The sequence below is a fragment of the Haliotis rufescens genome, unplaced genomic scaffold (genome assembly GCF_023055435.1).
Source record: "Haliotis rufescens isolate VD_foot unplaced genomic scaffold, xgHalRufe1.0.p SCAF_1, whole genome shotgun sequence".
Taxonomy (NCBI): Eukaryota; Metazoa; Mollusca; class Gastropoda; order Lepetellida; family Haliotidae; genus Haliotis; species Haliotis rufescens.
Genome location: NW_025963779.1, coordinates 30,921,835 through 30,934,226, shown reverse-complemented (window position 1 = coordinate 30,934,226; position 12,392 = coordinate 30,921,835). Strand labels below are relative to the sequence as shown.

At 39.3% G+C, this 12,392-nt stretch overlaps 1 protein-coding gene across 2 annotated transcripts in view; it reads left to right on the top strand.

The window, feature by feature from the left end:
* Positions 1-12,392, top strand: part of LOC124120575 (sphingomyelin phosphodiesterase-like) — a 30,739-nt gene that overhangs the window by 10,165 nt on the left and 8,182 nt on the right. For both annotated transcript variants that reach the window (XM_048394672.1, XM_046483434.2), the window contains exons 3-8: positions 652-816; positions 7,578-7,701; positions 9,897-10,003; positions 10,291-10,460; positions 10,954-11,064; positions 11,795-11,875. In XM_048394672.1, the coding sequence (XP_048250629.1) occupies positions 652-816; positions 7,578-7,701; positions 9,897-10,003; positions 10,291-10,460; positions 10,954-11,064; positions 11,795-11,875 (758 nt within the window). The remainder of the gene's footprint in view (positions 1-651; positions 817-7,577; positions 7,702-9,896; positions 10,004-10,290; positions 10,461-10,953; positions 11,065-11,794; positions 11,876-12,392) is intronic.

Sequence of the window (12,392 nt, the reverse complement as noted above, 5' to 3'; positions counted from 1 at the left end):
TACCTCGAGGGGTGGGGGAGGGGATGATGATGATGATGATGATGATGATGGTAACTATTTTGTAATTGTTTGCCTGAGTACTATTGTTGATAAGCGTTAGAAACTACTTTCAATTAACTTGCGTACAGAAACACATGCATTGAATGAAAAACTCAAATGTATGAAAAAAGCTTGATTAAATATCCAATGAAGCTTTTTCAGCATGCGTTTAATGGAGCGAATTTCCGAAACACAATAACAAGCTATTTTACTTTTCGAGTCAATCCTATACATCTAAAATATTTTTTCATTGTTTTTTAATCTTAAAATGTTCACTAATTTGGGGAAAAACCCAATGGAGTGATGAATAGATCAGTGAAAAAATATTGGTTACCCAATGACTAATGTAATAACCCAATTGAAATAGAAAACCCTAGCGTAAAAACTCAATTGTTCAAAAAAGTTATCTGGAGCTCTGAACTAACATTTTTATTCCACTGGTCCTGATAATGATAACATACAACAAAACCCTTAAGAATGGCATATATCCTCTAGTCCATATGATACTTTAACTATTGGTCAGTTTTGCAAGGACTATAGGACTAGTGCCAATTTCCATCACTGTTGGTGCATAGAATAGCATTAACATACTCTCAAATGACTTGATTTCAGAATGAAGTCTTGACAGTCATAGATAAGTTGGTGTTAAAACCTGACGAAATTTGTGGAACACTCTTTGGTTCAACATGTGGAACCCCTTACAATCCCCTGGAGAACTGGAATGTGACACTACCGAGTACCCCAAAACCACCAGTAGTACCTCCCAAACCACCGTCTGTAAGTATGCAAGTATTTTGTGTTTCTCTGGTTTCTTTTCATGTATTTTGTCACTATGTAAGTGCAATTGTCTTAAACGTGCTGTTAAACCCCATTTTACCTCACCATTTTTTCATGTATTATACTCCAAAAGAAAACACACAATTAAATTAAAGCTTTGTATGGATGATGCTACAAGGTGATTCTTTTTAAAAAAAATCTGATTTTTGATATCCTTCATGTTTACTTCATATTTTGACTTATAATATCTGTCAATATGTCTGTCCTTTTGACTTGTTTGAACTTTTGTTTGATGATCCCTTTAAGCATTTGTAAATCATTTGAAGATCCAACCATACAAATATCTCAGCATATGCTCGGCATGCTCAAATTTTTACAAATTACCCAGTATCCTGAGTGAGTGAGTATGGTTTTGGCTGGGGGACACCAGAAATGGGCTTCACACATTGTACCCATGTCGGGAATCGAATCCCAGGTCTTCGGCGTTACGAGCGAACGCTTTAACCACTAGGCTACCCAACCAACCCCCCAGAATCCTGAACTGACTCTAACTGGCCACCAAATTAAAAAATAACAGTGCGTGCGTGCGTGCGTGCGTGCGTGTGTGTGTGCGTGCGTGCGTGTTTGTGGCTGCTTGCACTCGTCCTGACTGATGCTGATTTATAGTGCTAGCCAACTGAGATACCATAGCGCAGTTTAACATGAATACCCAACTCAGTTTAGGGGCGGTCGGGTAGCCTAGTGGTTAAAGCGTTCACTCGTCGCGCCGAAGACCCGGGTTCGATTCCCGACATGAGTACAATGTGTGAAGCCCATTTCTGGTGTCCCCCGCCGTGATATTGCTGGAATATTGCTAAAAGCGGCGTAAAACCATACTCACTCACTCACTCAACTCAGTTTAATACTGTACTCAGCAGTATTCCAGCTATGAGACTTCAGACTGTGAATAACAGAGTGTGGACAATCCTGTGATTGATTTTATGAACAATGACCCATGTCATCAAGTCATTGAGCCTAACCACCCTGTCAATTAAATCGCTTCTTATGATGAGCATAGGCCTCTAGGGACCATTTCTAAAATGGCATCACCACACGTTCCCAGTATAGTCGCCTCTTACAACTAGCAATAGTGTGCTGGCGACACCCTTCGAGCTAACACTAGTTGGACATTTGCATAAACGTCAGTATATGCAGTTATGTGTCTGTGCTCATTTTGGTATTGTGTCTATGTGACATGGTTCGGAACATGTGTTAAGCTTTTTTCAATATTTTGACTTTTAACCATGTTAACCCATTGACCATTTTGACTTCCATTAGACCATGTAGACATGTGGAACATGTTTGTTTGTTTGCTTGTTGTTTGACGCCTTACTCAGCAATATTCCAGCTGTATGACGGCGGTCTGTAAATAATCGAGTCTGGACCAGGCAGTCCAGTGATTGACATCATGAGCATCGATCCTCGCCATCTGGATCGATGACATGCATCAACCAAGTCAGCAAGCCTGACCACCAGATCCCGTTACTCGCCTCTTACGACAAGCATAGTCGCCTTTTACTGGAAGCATTGTTTGCGAAAGAACTATTCTACCCCGGGTCTTCACGGGTCTGGAACATGTTAAATCTAGTGTTATCACCTTACTGAGATAACTGCAAATTCATCAACATTCATCGGATGCTAATTGCATTGTAGTGAGGATTTTTTGTTTCATAGTTTGTGGAATTGTTTTTGTTACGGTAAATGTCCTGGTTGGTAGGCATGGTCATAAGATGGGGAAAATGTTATTTGGAAATATTGCCATGTGTATAGTTAAGCTCAGTTATCTCGTCCGTCTTGCCGTTTGGCTAAACGTTTGGGGTGACTATTGGTCTGGAAATCACTATTGCGATAACTATTGATATTGAAACAAACTATTGCGATAACTTTTGGTATTGCAAGCAACTATTGTGATAAATATCGATAGTTTTCAGTGTATCATTTTAGATGGATTTTAGAGTTGGATTGAACCTTGGAACTGAAGTTTCCTTTGAATGTGATAACCATAACAACAACAACAACAAAAAGTAAAGTTTGAGATATGACTGATTTGTTTTTTCTTTACCCTAATAATTTAAGAAAAAGAAACTTTACATTACCATGTGTAAATTACTTGATCAAAAGAAAAACAAATGTGAACAGCATTGCATGTATTTTATTGATATGGTAAATACAATCGAAACTATCGATATTCCTAACAACAATCGATACTATTGATCGGAAACTGATTTAACAATCGATTTATTGACTTTATGTGCTTACCAGAAGCAATATATCGATATTTCGATTTATTGTGACACCCCTACTAAACGTCAAGACCGACGAGATAACTGAGCTTATAGTACACAGAGCATTTCTTTGGTGAATGTTTAAATGACAAGGTATCATAAGGACCCTTTATGAACATGTTGAATATGCATAAATATATTTTTTAGCGTATGTTTTCGGAGGAATGAAAATTAACTTTGTTCCTTTCAACAATTGCATGTTTCCACTTCTTAATGCCTAGTTAAGGCTGAAATGTATCGAATGTGTTGATTTTAGAGTTTTCATGAAGTATTTTGCTGTTATTTGACCAAAGCAAAAATAGTGTTTTTCAGATTTTAATTATTTACACTTAAAATATCAGTTCAAGTCGGCTTTTGGTGTGACATGTAGTCAGTGGTCCCCTGTCCATCCATTCATCTGTCTGTGGTAAACTTAGACATCTTTATCATCATCTCAATATGCTCTGAAACCACAAGGCCGTCAAAGCAGTCACTTTCAATTTTGGTGGCTCTGAGTTGCTCATCTACCTGATTTAAGACATGGCCAACATATTGAAAATTGCCAGTTACTCCTCCATGTATTGTAAGGAAAACTGATAAGCAGTAAGGATGTGGCATGAGAAATAACCTAAAAATTGTACTACATGTTTTGGTGCATATTAAGTAGAAATATATTAAATGTTTTAAGATATGCGGGTTTTATGTGGTATTTAATCCCTGGAAATCAAATATTCTATGATGCCTTACCAATCGAAAAACACTTCATCTTTATCGACATTGTAAATGCAAAATTATCAATCATTTTATGAAGCACTCTATTTGAACTCTGACAGTTGTAAGAGATTGTTTGTTTGTTTGATGTTTAACACACTCAGCAATATTCCAGCTATATGACGCGGTCTGTAAAATATTCGAGTCTGGACCAGACAATCCAGTGATTGACATCATCAGCATTGATCTACGCAATTGGGATTGATGACATGTATCAACCAAGTCAGCGAGCCTGACGATCCCGTTAGTCGCTTTTTACGACAAGCAGAGTCGCTTTTTACGGCAAGTAGGGGTTGCTGAAGACTTATTCTAACCCGGAATCTTCATGGGTCTGTAAGAGATTGAGTAAGTTGGGTTTTAACTCTGCTTTGAACATTACTCCAGGGTGTCAGTTTAATGTGGGCGGAAATCCCAAAGTGATGCAAGTCTCAGACTTTTACCATTTCGGTGAAATCCATGGTGCTAACAAACCTAGAAATGTAATCAGCATTCGAAAACCAGGATCATAGGTTTCTGGCACGCCTAAGGGACAAAACTCTGCACAGTGAATTTCGATGCAACCTGTGCCAATGACGTTACTCTGAAATGCTATGTCTTCACCCTGGAGAGCGTTGACATCTTGATACATTGGATTCCATGGTAACTGAACTCACTTGGTTAGCCAAATGTGAAAAAAACGAACTAATTCAAAGTTGTTCTGATGAATATTAATTGAACTTATACATTTTGCCAGTTGATTGAAAAAAAAGTAGATACTTATCAAGAAAAGTATTCCTACGCAGTGAAAAGTCTCAAAGATTTCCAAGTTTAAAATACCATTCAACAAGTTTTGCAACCAGATTAATTCAGATTGCAGCATACATTCCAAGTCCTTTTACAGTGATGCATGACTAATGAACAGCATTCAAATCTTCACATTCACCGCTTGAAAACCTGTCTATTTATGAAGCTGAAACTTTGTGTATATAATGCCAGCAATGATATCTCAGGGCTCCACATAAAGGCCGTATTGGCATATGTACAGATACAAATATGCGAGATCATATACGCATCAGAACATATATATATGGTTTAAGATTCATTTATTTTGCAAAATAACATTCTGATTTCAAGCAGCATCTTCTTTGAAAACTACTTTGTGTTCGCAATAAAATGGCTTTCCCCTTTTCATTTTCACTGTGTGCGAAAACCCAATTGCTAAGGAAACAGCATACTGCAGCTAAATCTAATTGGTCAAAAATGTGTATTTTGCATATAAACATGGCGATTCAGAAATCAATCACAAGTTTCTTTCCCAAACAAGACTGTGTGCTGGCGACTCCTAAACAGTCAAGTCATGAAATTGTTGCACAAAAATTGAACGTACTGCTTACTAGTGGCACTTGTTAGTCACACAGGTGGTTCTAAGCTACAAAGTTCAACTGAGTAAACTTTATTTATTGTTTATTGACCTGTTATATGACCTGGTACATATCCAAAATTAGTCCACTAAAATCCATGCAGTACTCTAAGGGTGCTCTTTAGTTTTGCCATGAAGATCCGGGTTAGAATAGGTCTTCAGCAACCCATGCTTGCCGTGAAAGGCGACTATGCTTGTCGTAAAAGGCGACTAACAGGATCTGGTGGTCAGGCTCGCTAACTTGGTTGATGCATGTCATCGTTCCCAATTGCGTGGATCGATGCTCATGATGTCAATCACTGGATTGTCTGGTCCAGACTCGATTATTTTAAAACCGCCGTCATATAGCTGGAATATTGCTGAGTGCAGTGTGAAACAACAAATCAACAAACAAACGTTAGTTTTGCCAGTACTCCTATATTGAAATAAGGAGAACGTACTTGTGATGCTAAAATTATCTAAACTCTGATGTCTCTAAAATTTGCTCACAGAAATTGTCATGGCTACCAGTTTGACAGTCTTTTTTTCTCTTTTCTCTGCCTTTTCAAAATGTTCTGCATGAATCGTACAAAATGATTAGAGGTTCGCAGGATTACCAGTGTACCAGTATACTAGATTTGAAATGCTGATCAATATGTATCACAATATGTTTGGAAAATTAAGGAACATGATGGTATCTTGTGATTTTCAAAATTATGCATATTGTCATCTTGTTGGCAAAGTTTATACCAGTGACAAGTCAAAATGAAATTAGGATATTTAGAAAGTATTTAGAAAGTAGCAACTTTCCTGTGATTGAAGGGGCGGTGGGGTAGCCTAGTTGTTATAGCGTCCGCTCATCATGCAGATGACCTGGGTTCGATTCCCCACATGGTTACAATGTGTTAAGCCCATTTGTGGTGTCCCCCGCCATGATATTGATGGAATACTGCTAAAAGCGGCGTAAAACCATACTCACTCACTCACACACTCCTGTTTAAAATGTGTCTATTGCTCCCGCCTTGTGACCATAGTAACACCTAACAATATGACGTGAAGTTGTCAAAACTGTGCAGGGGAAGTCCGATATATGGGTCCGTTTGTTTTATCAGGTTTGCAACAAATTATAGATGAAAGAAAGTAAGCAATATATGTTGGTCAGTGTCAGTCTGTACGAAAACCAGCACTATACCATGTATACCCATCACAAAGAGGGAATAAAGGAAGTGACATAGTGCAAGCAGGAAACACTGACAGGATGTATCAAAGATTTCACTTCTGGGTAGACAAATACAACATGTGTGCTAATATGACAATGAACGTGCGTGCATAGTGAAACTCTTGCAGGAAGGAGATTTTATTGGATTTACCTTGTTGGCAATTCATTTTATGGATAAGGAAAATATTTGAAGATTAAGGAGAAAATGTGCTATTTTTAAAGGACTTTGTATTTCATGAAGTTGTAAGCAAGTGACAGTTTAAATAGCTAGGTATATTTTTATTATACCCCCGACAAAATGTCGGGGGTATATAGTTATACCAAGATTCCGTCTGTCCGTCTGTCCGTCCATCCGTCCAAAAACTTTGTCTGCACGATTTCTCTTAAACTATTCAGTGGATTCATCTCAAACTTAGTACATATAATCTGTGTCATATGAAGGGTGCAGTCAAAAGAAAAATTATTTTTTTATGAATTTTCTATTTTTTAATTAATTTTTCAATCCCTAACATCCGTCCAAAAACTTTGTCCGCGCGATTTCTCTTAAACTATTCAGGGGATTCATCTCAAACTTAGTACATATAATCTGTGTCATGTGGAGGGGAGCAGTCAAACGAAAAAAAATGTTTTTATTACCATGATTACCGGTAATTTAAAAAAAATAAATTTCAAACCCTAATTTGTTACTACTGACACACAGGCGGGTTGGTGGTATTATTTAGCCACGCTCACTTTTGCACTTGTTTATAATTGAATCTATTTGATTATAAGCTTGGTCACATGGACCTAAGCATGACAAACAAGGCCTGATTATATTGTTGTCTGGCTCATGGCTCATGATGGTCAGGCTCGCTGACTTGGTTAATGCATGTCATCGTATCCCAAATGCGTGGATTGATGCCCATGACCTCAATCACTGGATTGTCTGGTCCATTCTTAATTATTTACAGACTGCCGTCATGTAGCTGGAATATTGCTGTGTGCTGCGTTAACAACAAACCAACAAACAAATCATGTTGACTTATGTAGTTTTATCATTGAAAAGTACTTACATTATTAAAAATATTGTGTAAATATAAAATGTTGACAGCCGGGATCCCCCAAACTGCGAGTACTGCATATCTCCGACATCCACTTTGACTCCCTCTACCAGCCTGGAGCCAGGGCAGAGTGTAAGGAGCCACTCTGTTGCCGTGCCGACGATGGAAAACTGGGTTAGTGACATATAGTAAAACGATTGAATTAGTTTTAAAATATCCATAACATTTTTGTATTTCTATCAAACACATTATAAGTTGTACCAGGATCACAAGGTTTTTTTTTTGCGAATTAAACCAACTGAGGGATGCATAAAATGTACCTATGTACCCCAAGTGATCCTGCTACAATAAATTTATTTTACCATCAATGTGACATTGTAGATGAATTAACACAAATTAAAAATTGATTGAGCTGAGGTTAACTTGTGCTATGTCACGTGACTTCCACTGACTCAGAAAAAGCGTGCAACTCTTTGCTTTGAAGCGGGGTATAAGAGATTTGTTCTGTCTCTCAGAAATGCAAATGCAGCCTTTATTGCTCGTGGTGGGGTTTAAGAGATTTATTCCCCGCTGATAAATTTATTACACTCCAAGGCGGGTTACACAGTATTTTGTCAAGATCACGTGGACCAATCAGATCTCATCATTCTGACATGGAGGTATGATAAATCACTATATTCCAAAGTTGGGGCTATATGGTTTTCTGTAACAACATGAACAAGGAAGAAAGTCATTTCAAATAATATTTTCCTGGTTTTACACTACATTGATCCCTCGCTACAACGCTACCTATGGGGTCCAAATAATTGGTGGGCGTTATAGACGATGAGCCGTTTAACCGAGGCCGAGGCAGGGGAGCGCACTCGGCCAATCTCACGATCTTCGCCTTGTCTCGCACATTGCAATGATACAAGTTGTTTACCGTTCATAGTGTAAAAATATATATCCATTATGTTTTCGCCGTTTGTTATTATTTACAAGCTTTAACTGTCACATTCAATGTGAATGTAGTCTACTTACATGAAAATATTGATCTATATCTATATACACTAGAACAGTTCATAGGACAGTGAGATATTTGTTTTGTTTGTCTGTTGTGTAATGCCGCACTCAGCAATATTCCAGCTATGTGACAGCAGTCTGTAAATGATTGAGCCTGGACCAGACAAACCAGTGATTGACATCATGAGCATCGATCCACACAATTGGGATACGATGATATGCATCAAGTAAGTCGGCGAGCCTGACCACTCGATCCCGTTAGTCACCTCTTACGACAAACATGGGTTTCTGAATACCTATTCTACCCTGTATCCTCAACGGGTTGACAATGAGATACTGTGATCAGTTGACCCATTTATTCAAGACCCATTTATGACAATATTTGTTCAATACCCAGATCTATATTTCTTAAGCTATTAGACTTTACTGTTATATTTGTCTAGATCCAGGAGAGATGGGGGCAGGGCAGTGGGGAGACAATACAGTTATGCCTGACTGCCTGTTATATGTGTCTAGATCCAGGAGAGATGGGGGCGGGGCAGTGGGGAGACAATACAGTAATGCCTGATATATGTGTCTAGATCCAGGAGAGATGGGAGCAGGGCTGTGGGGAGACAATACAGTAATGCCTGATATATGTGTCTAGATCCAGGAGAGATGGGGGCGGGGCAGTGGGGAGACAATACAGTAATGCCTGATATATGTGTCTAGATCCAGGAGAGATGGGAGCAGGGCTGTGGGGAGACTGTAGTGTAATATCCGACTGCCTGTTATATGTGTCTAGATCCAGGAGAGATGGGGGCGGGGCAGTGGGGAGACAATACAGTAATGCCTGACTGCCTGTTATATGTGTCTAGATCCAGGAGAGATGGGAGCAGGCCTGTGGGGAGACTGTAGTGTAATATCTGACTCCCTGTTATATGTGTCTAGATCCAGGAGAGATGGAAGCAGGGCTGTGGGGAGACTGTAGTGTAATATCTGCCTGCCTGTTATATGTGTCTAGATCCAGGAGAGATGGGGGCGGGGCAGTGGGGAGACAATACAGTAATGCCTGACTGCCTGTTATATGTGTCTAGATCCAGGAGAGATGGGAGCAGGCCTGTGGGGAGACTGTAGTGTAATATCTGACTCCCTGTTATATGTGTCTAGATCCAGGAGAGATGGGAGCAGGGCTGTGGGGAGACTGTAGTGTAATATCTGCCTGCCTGTTATATGTGTCTAGATCCAGGAGAGATGGGGCGGGGCAATGGGGAGACAATACAGTAATGCCTGACTCCCTGTTATATGTGTCTAGATCCAGGAGAGATGGGGACAGGGCCGTGGGGAGACTGTAGTGTAATATCTCTCTCCCTGTTGTATGTGTCTAGATCCAGGAGAGATGGGGGCGGGGCAGTGGGGAGACTACAGGAACTGTGACACACCCTTGTCGACCCTAGAGAACCTGTTTGAGCATCTGCAGAACAAGTCTACAGAGGTACAGTTATTTTTGTTATTTCTCCATGGTTGTGCAACGAAAGGTTTAGTGAAGAAAGGATGGCTACAATGTGTCACCTAGCTGTTTATGCATCATCCTTTGGCATGGGTCTTTACTCATGCTGTAAAGTTGCCTCTTACAACAAGCATAATTGCCTTTTCAAGCAAACAGGAGTTGCTGAAGACCTGTTCTAACCCGGATCTTCATGGGCCTTGAGTTTATTGAGTAAATATCAATTTAACATCTGTCTAATGTGATTGTAAATGACATGGTTGTCTGTGTTCTAGTACGACTATGTCATGTGGACAGGCGACCTCCCAGCTCATGACATCTGGAACCAATCTAGAGATGATCAGTTGTCTGCCATTGACAGACTCACCAAGCTCTTCAAGAAGTACTTCCCGAAGAAAACCATCTACTCATCACTGGGTAACCATGAGAGTTCTCCAGTCAACAGGTAGGCCTGTATGAGGAATATACCTTCATTGCTGTTGTAGATAGAAAATATGTGCAATCTAAGCAACATGTATGCACAAATAACAAGATCGATTTAACAGTGAATTTCAAAATAAATTTTCTTCTTTTAAGCAACATGTGTCTTTGACAAATCAGACTTTGAGGCGCAGAGCTTCATGAGTGGACATTGTTAGTCCTGACTGAGTCTTGTGGAACGCCATATTTGATCAAAGGGACATTACCGGTACTCTAATTCATTTTCTAAACTAGGCTTTAATTTCAATGGGCATTACTATGTCCCATTACTCAACTATGACTGATTAAAAAATATGGAAACCAAAATGTTCCTTTCAGAGCCTTATGATTATTTTAAACAACTTTAGACAAATATGATACTTTTGTGTCTGAAAAAGTCCTTCATATGAACTGATATTAAATACATAATCATGTGAACAAACACAATGAGGACATCTTGCACTTTTTACATTCAACAGTTTTCCTCCTCCGTTCATTACCAACAACAACTCCATCTCCTGGTTGTACGACGCCATCGCCGACAGCTGGCTCAACTGGTTACCTCAGGATACCAAGGCAACCATCAAACTGTGAGAACATAGCTGATTATTTCATGGGTGCTAAGGACTCATTTTGTAGATTTTCTCAGAAACTTGTTGCAGTAATGCTGTATTTGGCACATTACAGGCTTCTGGGTATTGCAACTCAGCCTTCCAATTGTCTGTTCCTAAACTTGTTTTGAGTAGTATATATGATGTATATTATGTAAATGTTCATAGTTGCTGGGGCGGTCTGGTAGCCTAGTGGTTAAAGCGTTCGCTCATCACGCCGAAGACCCAGGTTGGATTCCCGACATGGGTACAATGTGTGAAGCCCATATCTGGTGTCCCCTGCCATGATATTGCTGGAATATTGCTAAAAGCGGCGTAAAAACATACTTACTTACTCACTCATATTTGCTTATCTTTAAACATCCTTTAAAAAAAGTTCTAATTTTCCCTATTTGATCTTAAATGTTGCAAATTTGAAATAGCCTTGTTCCGTGAGTTGTTAAAGCAATCGCCCTTCATGCCAAAAGCCTCGGGTTGATTTCAATTATATGAGTTGGGGTGGTCGGGTAGCCTTGCAGTTAAAACGTTCGCTCGTCACGCCGAAGACCCGGGTTCGATTCCCGACATGGGTAATATGTGTGAAGCCCATTTCTGGTGTCCCATGTCGTGATATTGCTGGAATGTTGCTAAAAGTGATGTAAAACGTACTCACCTAGTTACTATAAGCTGGCTGGTCTGCCTAAGATGGACATTTTTTTTGTTTTAACAGAGGCAGCTTCTATGAGGTGTCCCCCTATCCAGGCTTGCGCATCGTGTCCGTCAATACCAACTACTGCAACAACCAGAACTGGTAAGAATCACATGGCACACAAGGGAACAATGTATACATTTTGGGATTCAGAATTCCTGGTGAATGAGTAGTTAAACCTATGTCTTCTGTTTTCCTATCTTTGATTCTGGAACAATGAGATGAAAAATGTGGGTTGCCAGCATGGCCAGACAGTCGTACCTACAACATCTGCACAGTAAAATAATGATTGTTGCAGAGCTATAGATAAGCTGCATATCTGCGTTAAATACCCCCCAAAATATTCAAAACATAATTACTTTCAATTAACTTGCGTACAGAATTGCATGCATTAAATGAAAAACTCAAATGTATAAAAACAGTATGCCTAAATAATGGAGCTAATTTACTTTCCGAGTCAAGCCTATAGATAGAACCCTCATATACATCTGAAAGATTATTATGGGTTTTTTTAAATCTCAAAATGTTTACTCTTTTTTGGAAAAAAGCAATAGAATGATGAATAGATGAGTGAAAAACTATTGGTTACTCAATGAAAAATGTAATAACCCAATTAAAA